The 17743-nt window shown below is 46.5% G+C and overlaps 1 protein-coding gene across 1 annotated transcript in view; it reads right to left on the bottom strand.

Moving 5' to 3' along the window:
- Positions 1–2376: 2376 nt before the first annotated feature.
- The window catches only part of CLIC6 (chloride intracellular channel 6), an 87273-nt gene continuing 71906 nt past the window's right edge, over positions 2377–17743 (bottom strand). Inside the window, exons 6-7 of the mRNA XM_059164669.1 lie at positions 5243–5322; positions 2377–2720 (exon numbers count right to left, since the gene is read on the bottom strand). Coding sequence (XP_059020652.1) covers positions 2666–2720; positions 5243–5322 — 135 coding nt within the window. The 3' untranslated portion in view covers positions 2377–2665. The remainder of the gene's footprint in view (positions 2721–5242; positions 5323–17743) is intronic.

Genomic DNA, 17743 nt, shown 5'->3' with positions numbered 1-17743 from the left:
TGTTAAAATGTCTGTGCTACCAAGAGCAATCTATACATTCAATGCAATCCCTATCAAAATACCATCGACATTTTTCACAGAGATGGAACAAATAATCCAAGAATTTGTATGGAACCAGAAAAGACTGCAAATAGCCAAGGGAATGTTGGAAAAGAAAACCAAAGTTGGTGCCATCATAATGCCAGACTTTAAGCTCTATTACAAAGCTGTAATCACCAAGACAGTATGGTACAAAAAACAGACACATAGATGAACTGAACAAAACAGAGAAGCCAGAAATGGACCCTCAAATCTATGGTCAACTGATCTTCAACGAAGTGGGAAAGAATATCCAATGGAAAAAGGACAGTCTCTTCAATAAATGGTGTTAGGAAAATTGGACGGCCACATGCAGAAGAATGAAACTTTTCTTATACCATCCAAATCCTAGAGAAGAACACAGGCAGCAATCTCTTCAAACCCTGTTGCAGCAACTTCTTGCTAGACAGGTCTCCAAAGACAAGGGAAACAAAAGCAAAGATGAACTATTGGGACCTCTTCAAGATAAAAAGCTTCTGCACAGCAGAGGACACAGTCAAGAAAACTAAAAGGCAACCTACAGACTGGGAGAAGATATTTGCAAATGGCATATCAGATAAAGGGCTAGAATCTAAGATTTATAAAGAACTTATCAACAACCCCCCCCCCAAAAAAAATCCAGTCAATAAATGGGCAGAATACATGAACAGATATTTCTCTAACAAAGACATACAAATGGCCAAAAGACACATGAAAAAATGCTCCACATCACTTGGCACCAGAGAAATACAAATCAAAGCCACAATGAGATACCACCTCACAACAGCAAGAATGGTTAAAATGAACAAATCAGGGAACAACAGATGTTGGTGAGAATGCAGCCAAAAGGGAACTCTTACACTGTTGGTAGGAATGCAAGCTGATACAACCACTCTGGAAAACAGTATAAAGTTTCCTCAAGAAGTTAAAAATAAAGCTACCCTATGGCCCAGCAATTGCCCTACTAGGTATTTACCCCAAAGATACAAAAGTAGTGATCTGAAGGGGCTCCTACACCCCAATGTTCATAACAGCAATGTCCACAATATCCAAATTATGGAAAGAGCTGAAACGTCCATCGACGAATGGATAAAGAAGATGAGGTGTATATATATACAGTAGAATATTAGCCATCAGAAAGGATGAATACCTACCATTTTCTTTGACATGGATGGAACTGGAGGGTATTATGCTGAGCAAAATAAGTCAAGTGGAGAAAGATAGCTATCGTGGTTTCACTCATATTGGAATATAAAGCACAGAGATTCATAGGGGAAGGGAAAGAAAAATGAATGGGAAGTCATCAGAGAGTGAGAAGAACCGTGAGAGACTCTTAATTATGGGTAACAAAAAGGGTTACTGGAGGGGAGGTTGGTAGAGGGATTGGGTAGTTGAGTGATGGGAATTAAGGAGAGCACATGATGTGATGAGCACTGGGTATTATATGCAACTGATGAATTATTGAACTCTATATCTGAAAATAATGAAGTGCTCTATGGTGGCCAAATGAATTTATATTAAAATTTTAAAAGTAATAAATATATTTTTACCTTATTTTATTTTATTAAATACATTTAGACACACTGTCCCCAGGTTTTAAATGTCTATGTGATAAAGAAAGGTGGTGCCTATAAATTCTATATTTCATGCAATCTAATGATAAACATATTTATAAACAATTGCTAAACCCAGAATTTGGAGACTCATGAAAGAATTTTATGTTTCTTGAGTTTAAGAGAGCACTACTGAACAACTAGATTTAGACTATAAGAAAAACCCTAAACAATTACAAAGCACTCTACAGTCTGCTGTATTGTGTCATTACGCCCACAACAAACCACAGATTATTATTCCAGTTTTAGAAAGGCTGATACTTTTCCAACATCATAGAACTAAAAAGTCTCCTATCCAGGATTTGACCCTAAGCTTCCAAAGTTCAGACTCAAATGTTTTTTCCATCAGGGAAGGAATTATTTTGAAAATTTTTTCAAGAAGAATTAATTGGACAAGTGTTCCTTATTACAAATTCCAAATTAATAGAACCCAAATTAATGACGTTATAGTTATATCAGTGACTGGTCCACAGGAGATTATAGTTCTTTAAAAGTTTCCTGTCCCTACATATTTTTTACTGAGAAAACTTTCCAACTTTCCACTTGCCCAGGGTTGTGAAATTCCTGCTTATTTATACAAGGAAAAGGGAATTTTATAGCTAGATTTCTTTTGACAATTATAGTAAAAGGAAGAGCAGCCCTGGGACTGGATTACTTTCCCTTTATCACCTGAGGGCAGAGAACATGATGTAGGATAACGACACAATTCCACATCCACACCTGTTTGTTTATTCAACAGACATCTGAGGTTTCAAAGCATCGTTCTTTGACAGGAGACTTTCATCATCTTGTCTCCCACAACCATACAAAGCAGAGAAGCCAGGAGACTGGTGGGAGTCCTGCAACCAAGGAGGATTCAGAGACAAACACAAGACGAGGTTGACCCACCTGGCAGTTGTCAGTCGCCCCTAAGAGCTTCTCAGGGACTTCTACCTCTGTCGACAGGCATTCATCAACACCCAATCCATGTGTAGAGTATTGAGAACTAAAGACGGTCATGGTCTGATGCTCACACAGATGAGGCAATCGTTGGAAATGTTTCCAAGGCATCTAGGTTTTATCGCAAACAATATAGCGGCCTTAATTAATACTTGGTATGCCACATGAAACCTGAACCTGCATCCTTTTGTCACATAGGCTTCCAGTCACCCCCATACCATTCACTACCATGGATAGAGTCTCTGCCTTTATCCATGCAACCTACTTTGATGTTCCACATGGGATCCTTACAACCTTCTAAAGCGTCAGTTCTCAACCTGGGCTCCATACCAGAATAACTTGGGGAGTTCACAAAATTTTGATACCTGGTGACATTCTCTAAGATTTCAGTTTACATGGTCTGGGTTGGCCATCAAGATTTCTAGAAGTTTCTGGGTTGTGCTTAGAGGTGGCCAGGGTCAGAAACTTTGATCCTAAACTTCTCTGAGCTAAAGATTTGTAATTCTGGAGGTTCCAGCTCTACACAACAGAGAAGATTAGGTTTTCATTGATGTGGAGAGGCAACAAGTAAGGTAAATGACTGAGTCTCTCTATTTTCAGTTCTCTAGACAATGTCTGACTTTCCAGAGCTCTCCACAGTTTAAACTACCCCTCAAGCTTCCTGTGTGATATGGTTTTGAGGTGACCCATGTACACAAACATACACCCAATTATTCAAAAAATAATTTAAAATTTTTCAACCAATTTAATGAACAGCTATTTTAAAAGCATAATTGTTGGCTTGTTGGCCTGTAGACAACTATTAGGAATTTATTTTTTTGACACATGCATGTAATTCAGAGGCTTTCTGAGAGTGAGGTACTCATTGACCATGTACTGAAGAGCTTTAAGCCTTTTGAGTAGATTTTCAAGGATTTATGTCTGTATTTGTTTTCTGTGGCTGCTGTAACAAATTATCACAGACTAAGTGGCTGAAAACAACACAACACAGGTAGGGGTGCCTGGGTGGCTCAGTTGGTTAAGCATCTGCCATTGGCTCAGGTCATGATCTCAGGTCCTGGGATCAAGCCCCAGGTCTGGGTTCAGCAGGGAGCCTGCTTCTCCTTCTCCCTCTGCTGCTCCCCCTGCTTGTGTGCTCACTCTCTCTCTCTCTCTCTGTTAAATAAAAAAATAACATTAAAAAAACACAGATTTATTCTGGTTGAAGACTGACATGGGCCTAACTAAACTAAAATTCAGGTATCAGCAGGGCTATATTCCTTTCCAGCTTACAAAGGCCAGGCACATCTCGTGGCTCATACCCTCCTTTCCCTCCTCAAAAACCTTGCACAGGCAGGCTGAGTCTTCCTCATGATGGAATCTCTCTGGTTCTGACTCTTCTGCTTTCTCACTTGAGGACCTCTGTGATTATACCAGAAACATTGTGTAATCCTGGCTACCAGGATTAACTTTATCTTAAGGTCAGCTGATTGGCAACTGCGGTTCCATCTACAACCTTAATCCTCCTTTGATGTGTAATATGACATAGTCACATGGTCCAAAGTCTAGGACCTGGACAGACATCTTTAAGGACCCATTATAACCCCCCAATGCCCTAATGAATTGATGATAACCTATTCTGAGGGCATAAATGGTGCTTTGAAATCTATCTCAGCTGAGGAGGAAAATACAAGAACTTATGACCAAATGGGGACCCATGTGTCATCTAAATAAATTAGGAGCAGGGACAGCCCACCTGACATCTGTCCCATGGTCATTCCTTACCAGCTCTCCTTGGGTCAGTAAACAGATATTTACTCTACTAGGTCAGCGTAGCTCCTTGTCCCACAGAAACACCTACCTGAGCCTTCTCCTTGGTCTACTTTAGTTTAGAGCTAAATATTTATTTACAGGTTTTTCTTTTGCTGTAAAATTTATATGCAAGGAAATGTAGAGTCCTTAAGTGTATGTTTGCAAATCTTCAGTGTGTGTGCATGCAACCATGTAACCTAAACTCTTATCGAGTTAAAGTCAATCCTTCAGCAACTGGGTGGCTCAGTTAGCTGAGTGTCTACTCTTGGTTTTGGCTCAGGTCATGATCTCAGGGTCGTGATCTCTGGGTCCTGGGATCGAACCCCCTGCTTGGCTCATGCTTAGCACAGAGTCTGCTTGACATTCATTCCCTTCCTTCTTTCCCTCCCCCTCCACTCCTCCCTACATGAATATTCTCTCTCTCTCTCTCTCTCTCTCTCTCTCAAATAAATAAATAAAACTTTAAAAGAAAAACAAAAGAAATAGTCAATCCTTCCCTCTGGAGCATTTCTCTTATTTATTTCAAATCAATATTTCTGTTGGATATCATCTAGTATGAAGCTTAAAATTTAGTTTACACATTAGAAATGTATGGAATAAAATTGAGTACATATGCCAGATGCAGTGACCTAGGGCTCTTTGTTCACTGAATGAGAGGTTGATCAAATTGGGTCTTTGCTATTTTGTTGTTGTTCTTAAGGTAAATACACATACCATAAAATTTATCATCTTAACCATTGCTAAGTGTGCAGGCCAGAGGTGTTAAATGCACCCACAATGTTGGGAAAGCATCTCCCTAATCCTCCCGTGCTGCAAGATTGCAATTCTCTCCCCCTCCTTACCTTCTCATCCAGGACGGGCATCCCAACTCTGCATTTCCTTTCCATGTCCTCCCCCAAGTTAGCTTCTCTGCTCTTTTCCCCTGAAAAACAGTTTCTGGTCAGATGAGTAGAATTATATATATTTTTTTCTTTCTCTTTACTTTTTGTTTTCCCTACCTTTTTCTCTCCTGATTTTCCTGTCCTCGCTTTGTTTCTCCCCTTTCACTTTCCTCCTGTTTACACCTCTGTCCCCTCCACCCCCTGTCTTCCTTTCTTCCTTTTTGTTGCTTGGGTCTCCTCCATCAGCTTCCTTCTCCACCCCTGTCATTCCTTGTTTTTTGCCTCCTCCCCACTGCCTTCATCAGCTCTCACTTTTTTCTCTCTGGCCTGTCAAGTACCCCTCAAAATCTTCCAAGCAACAGACAGGGACCCACTCCCTCTGGGACAAACTCAGATGAGGACACAGATGAAATCACTGGGTGTCCGGAGCCGGCAGGGATATCCCCAATGGGTAGTCATGGAGGGAGCTTGCCTGTTACAAGGCAGTATGCTCAGCTCTGCAGTAAATGGCAGGAGGCTGGAGACACAGTGCTTGTGCTCCAAGGCTTGGCATCGAGTTTGGGAAGATAAGACATGCCCACACGGAAAGGTGGTGAGACCGTACAGTACAGGAGGTGTTCAACCACAGGACCAGCAGTGTTCCAAATCTGTTGGTAGGTAGTCGTTTGGAACTTAGATACAATATAATGTGTTTTCTGTAAAAACGATATTCTGAGAAGAGGGTAGGTTGCTTGGCTAGCTCATAAAAGCCAGTGTAACCAGAAAGCATGTAAGCATGGCACTCCAAACACCTTTTCAGGTGCACCTGCCTACCTAACCTTGAAACCTTAGCAGGAAAATGGCTTCTGGTTTAAACTTGCTACCAAAACATTCCCATTTCCTCACCACCACCATAGGCAGCCTGAGGACAGAGACTTGGAGAGAGGAGAAGTCGGGTACTCAAGGCATAAGTAACTTGCTGAAGTGCCAAGTGTCTTTTCCTGGCCAAGCATCTCCCTAATGGTTGGAACTGGGAAACCAACCTGGACACGGTGTAAATTAAGAGTTATAAGAACAGAGCTCACCGTCTTGATCTAAACGTCAGATGGGTGGGCAAGAAACAAGAGAGGGGGTCCTGGTCAGGGTGCTTCAGAGAGGAGGCAGGGATTGAACAGGGCCCACAGGACAAGGAGGATGAGGTAGAGAAAGGCCAAAGAGGGACAGGCAGGAATGAGCATGGAACCTTAGGAACTGCTGATAGTAGGGCACTTTGTGGAATAGTGGGGCTGATAGTGGGGCACTTGCGGGAAATAAAACCAAGAGCTCCTACACGGAGTCTGGAAGAAAGGCTGAAGGATGGTGGGCACAAGTGGTAGGGACAGGGAGCCTGGGGGTGGCAGATTGGCGAGAACCTTGAGAACAAGGGTAAGGACTTCAACTTCCCCTCTGATCCCATGTGGCTATAACATCAATCTTAATGACATGGAACCCAATGAGAGGGCACGGAATAGGATGCAATGACAAGGATTAGCACATGTCGGAGAGGGCTCCATGCAAGAAAAGCAAACATTACTTCATGAATCCTGACTTGTGGGGTTTTTTTGTGGGGGGGTACATTATCCACGTATGCATACAAGCATGTACATATGCACACGCTTACACATACAGTGGGTCGTATGCTACAACACATTTCTCTACTGTGGGTCTTGAGTCATGACGATTGATATGGTGGTTTTCAGTTGAATCTAGGAGAGATTTGAGGGATTGGTTTCAGGAAACAGGATCCAGCAGGGAGTGGCAGGCAGAATAGTTGAGGGGTCAGTGGGGAAGCCTCAGATCTGGGTGAAACTAGCAGGAATGGGATGAGAGGCCACCAGCCCCCTAGAGAAAGAGGAGCCAAGCGCCAGGTCTGCAGAATGGGAGACAAGAGCTCTGTAACTGCTATGGATTCGGTGAAGTGCATAGGCTGAATGGGTGCCCACCTGCCAGCGTCAGGTACCAGGTACCACCCCCAGCACATGTGTGTGTTTTGCTGAAAGATTTTATTTTTCCCAAAGTCCCACTGTACTGTGTTCCATCTTAATTTCTCTTTTTTCGGACATTTGAACTTTTGGTTCAAAAATGCTTCAATTTTAAATCCATAAGTCAATAATTAATGTTGTGGGACACCTGGGTGGCTCAGTGGGTTAAGCCTCTGCGTTAGGCTCAGGTCATGATCCCAGGGTCCTGGGATCGAGCCCCACGTCAAGCTCCCTGCTTAGCAAGCAGTCTGTTTCTCCTTCTCCCTCGCTTGCTCGTGCGCTCTCTCTCAAATAAATAAATAAAGTCTCTTTAAAAAATAATTAACATTGTGACTTTCTACTACCTTACACAGGTAAATATGACACCCACAGAGTGCCTACTACATGTGGAAGATACCTGAGCCCTTAGAAGCCATTTTTAATCTGAGTTTTGAAGAATGGCAAAGAATAAATGCAAACCCAAACTAAGCCTGGATAAACAATGCCACATCTGTCACCTGTTCAAGCATCTTTATTCATTCAAGGGAGGCAGAAAGAAAACACAGAGTACTTTTTTAAAAATACACGGTAACTTACTGACAACCACCTAGGGATCTGGTTCTTATGTTCAATAGCTCAAAATTCAGATCCATAGACCTATTTCTTGTTATCATCATGTCTTTTTGCTAACTGTTGTCTTAAAATTAAAGACACACATGTGCTCAAATCCATGCTCTCTCTTTGTAAGACGCTCCTGGCAGAAGGAGCTGATCATAGTTTATTAAGTTTATGTAGTGAAAACACTTGCAAGAATCTGCACCAGATGTGGACCAAGACGTGTCACAGGGGATGAGAAGATGGAGTGCTTCCCGCTTCCCACTTAACACAAAGAAATGGGCCGCCTTACCTTCAGCAGGTAAGCTATCCCTGGGAAGTAAATCCAGTGAAGATGAGTGGTGACCCCCTAAAAAAATTTATGACTGAGCCCTAACACTCCCCACCTATTGAGTGTGACCTTATTTGGGCACAGACAGCCTTCTGGAGTGGTGGAAACATTCTAGACCTTGACCAGCATGGTGGTCACATAGACAGCCCTATACATACAAGTTCATTGAGTTACACTCTTAAGATCTGTGTGTTTTATATGTCATACCCTATATAAGTATTTTAAATACCTTATATGTTAAAAAGTATTTTAAAAAACAACAAAAAAAGTTGAGACAGCAATGAGATGTCACTGTAAAATAGGTAAACATTTTATAAATGCATAATGCTCGGCATTGGAGTCTTATTTGGTGTGGTGGGGAGGACGCTTGGGACATTTCAGAAGGGTATTTGATCCTGCTTACCCAAAAACTTTACAAGGGTCCACCTTTAACCTAATATTTTCCCTTGTAAAATTTGTCCTAAAGAAACAGTCACACAGATGTACACAAATACTTAGGCAAGGATGTTCATCACTTCATTGCTTATGACAGCAAAAAAACAATTTGGAGTACCAAGTAAATATATTTTGCCCCATGTGTCAGATGGAAGATATTAAGAGCCCATTAAAAATGAGAGAGTATTTAATGGAATAGGAAATTCAGCAAATGGAGAGAAAGATCACAAAACAATGTGCTCATTATAATCATATTTTTGTTAGAAGTAGATACATAGGAGCACCTGGGTGGCTCAGTCATTAGGTATCTGTCTTTGGCTCAGGTCATGATCCCAGGGTCCTGGGATCCAGGGTCCTGAGCATCGGGCTCCCTCTTCGGTGGGAAGCCTGCTTCTCCCTCTCCCATTTCCCCTGCTTGTGTTCCCTCTCTCGCTTTCTCTCTCTCTGTGTCAAATAAAAAAATAAAATCTTTAAAAAAAAGTAGATGTATATATTATGTATAGTATCTATCTGTATATCTGTCTGTCTATATCTATCTGATGGATATGACCCAAATATGAAGATTGTTCTCTCCGAATGGCGAGATTGCAGACAATGTTAATTTTATTCTTGGTACTTATCTCTACTTTTAAAATCCTATTAACAGAAAACCTGGCAACCCTTAAAGAAAGTATACTGTTCTGGTAGGAAATAGGTAATTAGCCGAAGAAATCCCCAAGAGTAGTATTTTTTCCTGCTGCATTTAGCATTCATAGGAGACAAACAGTGGCCCCCTGGCAGGGCTATGGGAGGGCTGGACAGATGATGTATGAAACTATACGACACAAAATGGCCAACCAGACAACTTGGAGAAGCTGCTGGTTCTCTAACATCACACACACACACACACACACACACACACACAAGCACGGGCTTGTGTTCTGACCCCCTGGCCACATCCCATTGACCTACTCAGATCCGGGCTCCTGAGTGGTTCAAGGTTGGACCTGCAAGACCCAAACAGCAGTCGTTGAGGCCAGGCCACCTGAAGGGCAGCTGTCCTGGGGGCAGCTTAGCGAGGAGGGGCCCACTTAGCATGACATACCGCACCCCCCCCCCGGAGCCTGTAAATCTCCCAAATCTTTCCAGTATATTCCCAGCTTCAATTACATTTTGATTCAACCGATAAGCTGGAATCTCTCTCTGTGGTTTGTAACCCAAAGGACCTCACCAAAGACACAGCTGTTTGGATGAACGGAAGCCCCTTTCCCCTTTGTCTCATTTCTTCACCTGCACATCCACACTCCAGGCCAGCGGGTGCGGAAGGCAGGCCACCAGCAGACCGCGGTGCTCCGGGCTTTTTGGACTTCCGGAGGGTGTGAGCCAAGGTCTTGCACTGGAGATCATCATAATCCAGCTCAGAGAGTTGCACAGGCTCTCAAAACAAACAAAACTACTTCCCGGCCACATGAGGCCCTGGGCTCCAAGTGAGGGGAGGGAAGGAAAAGTGTGCCCGACACAGGACAGTGAAGTTCACCCTGGACTGGGGGGCTTCGGGTGTCCCGCCCCAGCCTTTAATGCCGCATCTAGACTTTTCAGTTTCTTTTTTTTTTTTTTTTAAAGATTTTATTTATTTATTTGACAGACAGAGATCACAAGTAGGCAGAGAGGAGGCAGAGAGGAGGAAGCAGGCCCCCTGCCTAGCAGAAAGCCCGATGTGGGGCTCGATCCCAGGACCCCAAGATCATGACCTGAGCCGAAGGCAGAGGATTAAACCAATGAGCCACCCAGGCGCCCCCAGTTTCTTAAATGATGTCTCTTGCCCTTCTGTTCAGACGCAAAGGAAAACAAGTTACTGTCTACAAGGACTACTTCACTAAGAGCAGCAGAGTGTGTCTAACACCCCGCTTTATAGGGATTAATTTTAAATTCTATCAAGACAAGGCTAATATCTTAGGCCACAGTTGGGGAAAGCTTGCCTTTAGGATTTTGCCTGCTAAGGACTTCGGCGCTCCCATATAATGGGAAGGAGAAAGGGGAGGCCGGGCGGGAGGGACACAGGAGCTTTTAGGGAAGATCTTCTCTCCAGGTCCACTTCCAGCCCTGCAGTCCCTCCTCCTCCTCCTAGCAGCTTCTTCACAAGAACCTTCTAGCAGGTCCTGTGAGGTAATATGGATGTGAAAGTCCTTTGTTAACTAGAGCATTAATGCCACATTCCAAGGCTTCCATTATTCTGGGTGACTTTGGTCCATTGGTGCAAGACACCTCCGTATCTTACCTTCCGTTCCTCCATCCCCGTGGATGAAGCTACAGGCATTGCTCACCCTGAGCTCACCTGGCACTGGGAGGTGCTGCTCGGTGATGAGATTGGTATCCTCTACCCTGGGGAAGGGCCACAAAGCCATCAGCGCACCCACCTCAGGCTATCTCAGCCAAGCAGAGACCATAATGGGCCAGCACCCCCTGCAGATTCTCAGCCACTATCCGGGGCCTGTGACTAGATCAGGGTGAGAGGGACACACGATGAGTCCCTTTGCTGGGATTCCATAGGCAACATGGTGTGGCTTGAGAGCAAGGAAGTATTGGCAAGTAGGTTCACCTAAGACACAGTTCCTTGATCCACAGGGGTGGGCTGGGTGGTCCATGTCACCTGAGAAAGTCACCACAGTGGACCTATGACTTGGAGAGACACTCAGAAGAGCCCCAGGAAAGAGCTCTCCCAGCCTGGAAACAACAGAACTTACCACTCACACACACTTTTCATCTTCAAAGCCCAGAACCTCAATTAAGTAATTAATAGGTCTGGTCATGTTCGCAGCTCTCTAAAAATGAGACTGGGGAAGTTCAGGCTTTCACTGCAGGAGAAGTGCTTTCCTATCAACCCCAAAGAAACTCCTGAGGAGGCAAGCACTAATCCAATAACCATTCCCCCTCTGCAGGCAAGTGCCCAAGGGCTCCGCCACCCCAGGGACAGCCCCAGAAAAGCAGCCGGCGTTGTGCTTTGCTGCCCCCTTGAGGAAGTTCTGACCATGGCAAGCCGGCGGGGCGCACAAACAATGCATCCAGTAATGGGAAGAAAACAGCCGGTTTTGTCTGAAAAGGAGCGTCTGGCATGCCCAAGACTTCTTAAAGAGAGGAAAATATTAACCCGGGGCATAATAAATCTTCCCTCCTTTTAGTCAAAACCTAGACGGACTGTGTTGATATTCCATGGGCTAATACCTTCCGAATGAAATGAGAGGTTTCTTGAATTAATGGATGAAAACTCCCCTTCGCACATCAGAGGACTAAAGGAAGGTAATTGCCCTCAATATTTATTTTCGATTTGGAAAGTCCAAAGCAAGAAAGCTTTGAAGAAGTCAAGATCTGATTATAATTCTAGGCTTGGTGCCAATGGGATAAATCGTCTGGCAACTTTTTGTAGAGTTATCGACGCTGTTTGCATCCGACGCCAGCGGCCCAGCATGGTACAAAGCCTCATAAAGGACTCTGAAGAGGGTGTCATTCCTACATCCCCAACAAAATGCAGAGTGCCAGGTTTCAGGACTGCTTCCCACCTGTCATAACCCAGTCACCCTGGGAGGCTGCGGCACCTCAGTCTACACCAGAAGACCAGCAAGCTGGATACGCCCAGGAGGACCCCTCCGTTTCTGCACACCTTAATGGTGGTCTGGCCCCCATGTCCTCATGATTGAGTGTTCTGGATTGGTGTATCTAGTGACTTCTTGCCCTAGACAAAATTTTTTAAACAAATGAAGAAAAAAACCACTCTTTTCTTTCTCTCTTTCCCTCTCTCTCTCTCACACACACACACAAGCATTCAGTGTGTGCCCCAAGTGAAGCTCTCCCCATTCAAGCTTTAGTTTCACATAATTTTCGATCTGGCCTGGGCTGGTGTCCTGAGAACTGGCCTGCTGTGGTTCCTGGGTGGGGGCGGGGGCGGGCATGGAGAGACGGGTCGCAGTCAGCATGCTGGAGGAGAACAGGAGAGCTGCCAAGGATGGGCACAGCTAACTGAGTCCCAGCCAGGGAAGGAGACGTCGTGGTTGGGGTCCACAGGACGTGTGGCTGGACAGGGACGTGTCCGGCTGGGGTGCCCCGCCTCTGCCTCCCCGCAAAGCTCAGGTGCGGAAGGTGTCAGAGGGGTAGAGAACAGGCTACAGCCAGGGAAAGCACAGAGAGGATCACAGATGAGCAGCCCAGGCCTGCTGCGGAAACAGCAGTTCCAAGAGCCTAGCAGTGGAGTGACAGCCGTTGGAGCTGGGTGTCACCCCGACTGTGATGGGCTCAGGAGCTCCAGGTCAGAAGGAGGCAGCTCCCAGTACAGGCCGGTGACCTCGTCCAAGAGCAGCCCTTTCCAGCTGACGCCTGGAGTGACCCGAAGGCTCTCCCGGAAAGTCCAGTCTTAAGACGACGCAGCTGCCTGTCATGGAGAGGCTGCCCAGAACCGCAGGGGGGAAAAAATCCAATAACCAAATCCCGGTGACCCCACCCTGTCTGCAGTTACTCAGCGCTCGCTGGCCAGCGCCCAGGGAGCAGACCTAGTCAAGCTGAAGTCTATCCAAATTTAATTTTCAATTGAAAATGGAAACAAGTCAAGCCAAGACAAACCCGGGACCTGACTTAGCGGCAGCAACCGCCATGGCCGACATGATCATCTGGGGGCCAAAGATCGGCCTCTGCCGCCCCGGGGCTGTCGCCTACAACGGCACCCCGACGCCGCTGAAACATCCTTCACACAGAAACTCATTTACTGCATAACCATCCTGTGACGTCATCACTGTTAAGGGCCTCCTGTTGTAGGTGGGGAAGCAGAAGCGCTTGGCTGACCAGCCTCAGCCTTGGCGGTGGCGGGGAGGCAGGCCTAAACCCACAAGTCGAGCTCCAGACCAGCCTCCCCGGGTAGGGCTCCCTGCTCCGGCCCCTCCCCCTCCCTAGCTGCAGACCCCAGCGTGGTCAGGTGGGGATTTGGCACCAGAGGGGGCTCCAGCTTCCCGTGTCCCCCTCAGATATTGTTTGGTGGCAACCGACGTGCTCCTGGGAATGAGGCCTCATGTCCAATGTCCAGTGTTCTGAAGACATGAGGTGATATCCTGAGGGAGAGGCTTGGACCACCACTGTCCATGCCAGCTCCCCCAACAGGGGCCCCATGAAGCCCCGCACCACAGGGGGTTCCCGGGGGCAGGTCAGCACACAGCATGGGCACATGGAGACCCCTCAGCCACAGAATCTTCTCTGGACATTCATTTCCTCCCCTAGGAGATGGTCATCATAAGGCAGATTGCCTGTATTGGGTATAATTTTGAAAGACAGATTTAGAAAAAATATATATAACATCAAACAATATCTATCTCCTGTGGAAGTTCACAGCCTTTGATGTCTAGACTCTCCATCTACCTGTTATCTATCTACGCAACATTGCCTGTCATGTACGTGCCTACCTATATGCACACACCTCAGACATTCAGGCTGCTGTGTGGAATTTTGATTACACATCCTCAATACATCTGGGTTAGAGTCCAAGTTCTGAAAACCATTAGTTAGAGGACCTTAGATAAATTACATAACACCCCCATGCCTCCTTTTTGAGGGTTTTTAAATCTGTACAATGGGAAGTGTCAGAGTGCTTATCTAATTGGATGGTTCTAAGAACTAAATGAGGAAATCTGGGTAAAAGGTTAGTCTGACTATCTGGAGCTTTGGGAGCTCTTGAGAAATGAAAGGGAAGTTACTCCGGGCTGGGTCAGGGCCCTGACTTCACTGGGCCCAAAAAAGAGAGAGCAAAGTGATCCTGAAAGCCTTCAGAGTGGTGCTTTTGGGAAGAACCCGGGCTCGGACCAGCTGACCTGAGCTCATTTGTACAGTTTTCCTGGAGATAAGGCCTGGAGAAAAGTTGGCTTTGGCTTCCAGACAGGAGGAATTCAAAGGGGCCAACACCACAGAGGTCAACAGGAAACTGTGTACAACAGCTAAGGCCCATAAATGGGGCACGCGGAGGACACCAAGGCTCTCCAGAGAAACAGTCATGAAAATGACTTCAAGGCAGGCCGATCAGCTGTGTGTGTGTGTGTGTGTGTGTGTGTGTGTGTGTGTGTGGTGTATGATCTGAAGCATATTCTGAGGAGGAATCTTACTAGTCCCCTGATAACTATGAGGAGCCTCTCCATGTGACTCACAGTCCCAGCCTCCGCAAGACAATGAGGTCCAAGTTTGGAGCACATCTGGAAAAAACACGCAGATGTCATAGACCTCCTTGAGGACTTGGACACCTTGGGATCCTCTGGGTCCCCCTGCCCGGAAGCCCTGGGCACTGAGCACTCAGGGACAGACAGGGCGCCATGTTGGTGGCCCTGAGTTGGGGCTGCTCTTCAGGCTGGCTTGGGGTTTGCAGGGAAAGACTACAGTTTGAGGAATGTGTCACTTGTAGGGTGTAGCATAGCCCAGCTGCCGTGGAGGGTAGGAAGGGTCCCCATGGTGTTTGCTGAACCACCTCACAGAGGTTGTCCAGGTCAGAGCCAGCAAGAACCAAGCAATGTCACACAGACTATCCCCCGGGAAGTCCCCAGGAAGCCCCGCCTGGCTACATACCAGCCATGAACCTTCTGACAAGTTCCCTCACTTCCCATCTGTGAAGTGGGGACAAGGTTACAAATCTTGGCCTCAGAAGAGTCAGATGAGGGACAAATGAGACAATGCATAAAACGCCTGACACACAGTTGATGTTTCCCACTGTCCACCATCCATTTCTCCTCAGCTCTTCCTTCTTTGAAGGAGCACGAGGGTCAGGAACCCGGGAGGAAGAGGCCTCACAGTGTCCCATGACCCCCATGAGGGAAGGGGGTGAGACCATGTAGGTTCCCTCTCCGACTCTGTAGAATCCTTTGTGGCCTCCTGCTAGCTTCTGGGAGTGACTGGCTGGGCCTCCCTCGGCTGGCAGCTTCAACTCAGAAGTCTCTGCTTGTCGTCACATGGCCTAATCCCCAGTGTCTCTGTGTCATCACACAGCCGTCGTGCCAGTGGGTGTCTCTTCTCTTCTTATGAGGACAATAGTCCTATTGCATGAGAGGACCCAGTCTCCTCTAGCATGACCTCCGCTTCATGAACACCATCTGCCAAGAGGCTCGTTCTGAAGTCCTGGGGGTTAGGACTTCAACATATCTTCTCGAGGGACACAATTCAACCCATAACACCTACCAAGAAAAACGAATTCTTGGTTCTTACCCGCAGAAACTGTGTCTTCAACAAGACCCCATCACACCCCAAAAGCAGTTCTGATAAATTCTGAGAAGCCCACAGGCGACCCCGAAGAAGCCTCACTTGGCAGGTGGAGCCGCCCAGGGGACACGGGTCACAACTCTCCATCTCCCCCGCCCAGAGCAGCCCCAGAGGAGACACCTTCTGGGTATTTGCAGCAAAAGGAATCTTGTAACAACTCTGCAAACTGACCCAGTCCAAGGAAACTTAAACAAGACAAAAGATACTACCCATTAGGCCAGTTGTATGCAAAGCTGATGTTAGGGCTTGCATTTGTCCCCCCTCCAAAAAAAGACATGTTGACATCCTAAACCCCAGTACCTCCAGTGTGACCCAATTTGGAAGTAGGCTTGCTGCTGATGTCATTAGTGAATTTGAGGTAATGCTGGAGTAGGGAGGGCCCCTAATCCGATATGACAGACATCCTTATAAAAAGAATGTCACGTGAGACATTCACATGATGAGACAGAGACACAGGGAGCCCACATGGAGACAGAGGCAGAGATTGGAGTGTCGCTGCCCCCAGCTAAGAAACACCAAGGATTACTAGCCATCAGCAGAAGTTAGGACAAAGGCCTGGGACAGATTCTCTCGAGACTGATTCTTCCCCAGAAGCAATCAGCCCTGCTGACACCTTGATTTAGGACCTCTGGCTTCCAGAACTGTGAGACAATACATTTCTGTTGTTTTAAGACACCCAGTTTGTCGTCCTCTGTTACTGCAATCCTAGCAAACTAAGAGAGCCAGTGACTGATTTGTCACAGACACCCAGACCTGGAGGGATGCCCAGGGACTCCCAGGTCACACACTTGGACGTGGGGCCCTCAGGGAAATCCCAAGGGTGGGGTGTGCATGCTGCCTGTGCTCAGCATGCAAGGAATAGAGAGCCAGAGCCCTCATGTGTCCCTTTTGTAAGCCTCCAGGGATGCAGTGGGTGACAGGACGACCATGGGGATGAACCCGGTGAAGGCTGTTCTCTCTGGGGAACAAGCCAGCAGGGCAAACTCTGTGAGCTTTTCCTGGAGCTCCGTCCTATATCCAGCAGAGCCATGGCTCAGAGCTGGGCAAGAACCACACAGCCTAGGTTCAAATTCTGACCATGCCACCTCCTAGCTGTGCCACTGGGAGAAGTTCCTTTCTGATTTCTTCCTCAGTAAGCCAAGGATTCACAGGGTACCACTTCCATGGGTATGAAGGGGACCAGGTGGGAACAGGCAGGGACTGGCTTAAAATGACACTGGGCATACAAAAGTGTCCACAATACACCTACTGCATGTCCGTGCCAAGGGCTCTTTCAGGGCTGGGACTGTCTTCTATGTGGACCCACAGGGAGGCTCTGGGACCTCCTTTCAAAGAGTGGAACCCTAGAATCTACCCTCACTCTTTGTTCCTTTCCCTCTCAAGTTCCCCTAACAATAGCCCATCTTTGTAAAAATAACGTGTGAGAAACTGTTAATGAATCACCTTCACAAAAATGGCCTCGTGTCATCATCATACCTATCCTGCAAAGTCCATGTGATTATGATTCCACTTCTCAAATTTGAAAACCGAGATTTCTGGAGCTAAGTGCCTTGCCAAGATCACAAGATGAATGTCAGCCAGAATCACTGTGTTTTTTGAAAAGTGTGAGAAAGGATTGAGGGCGAATGGACAGCGGGAGCAAGGAGCCTCTAGATGTCTCTGGTTCCTGCGGGTAAGGTTCAGGGCTCCAGCCTGCTACTCCGTCTGGCTCCCAACCCAATCTCCAAGTACATGCAAAGTCCAGAATGTCCCCTAGGTCTGTGGCACACCAGGGCACACGCACTGCTGGAAAGAGACCACAGTCACAATGACAATGGCGAGATCCAAGACCTTGCTTTACACGTCCAC

This window comes from Mustela lutreola, chromosome 2 (genome assembly GCF_030435805.1).
Source record: "Mustela lutreola isolate mMusLut2 chromosome 2, mMusLut2.pri, whole genome shotgun sequence".
Classification (NCBI taxonomy): Eukaryota; Metazoa; Chordata; class Mammalia; order Carnivora; family Mustelidae; genus Mustela; species Mustela lutreola.
The sequence above is the reverse complement of the archived record's forward strand: the minus strand, read 5'-3'. Positions and strand labels throughout refer to the sequence as shown.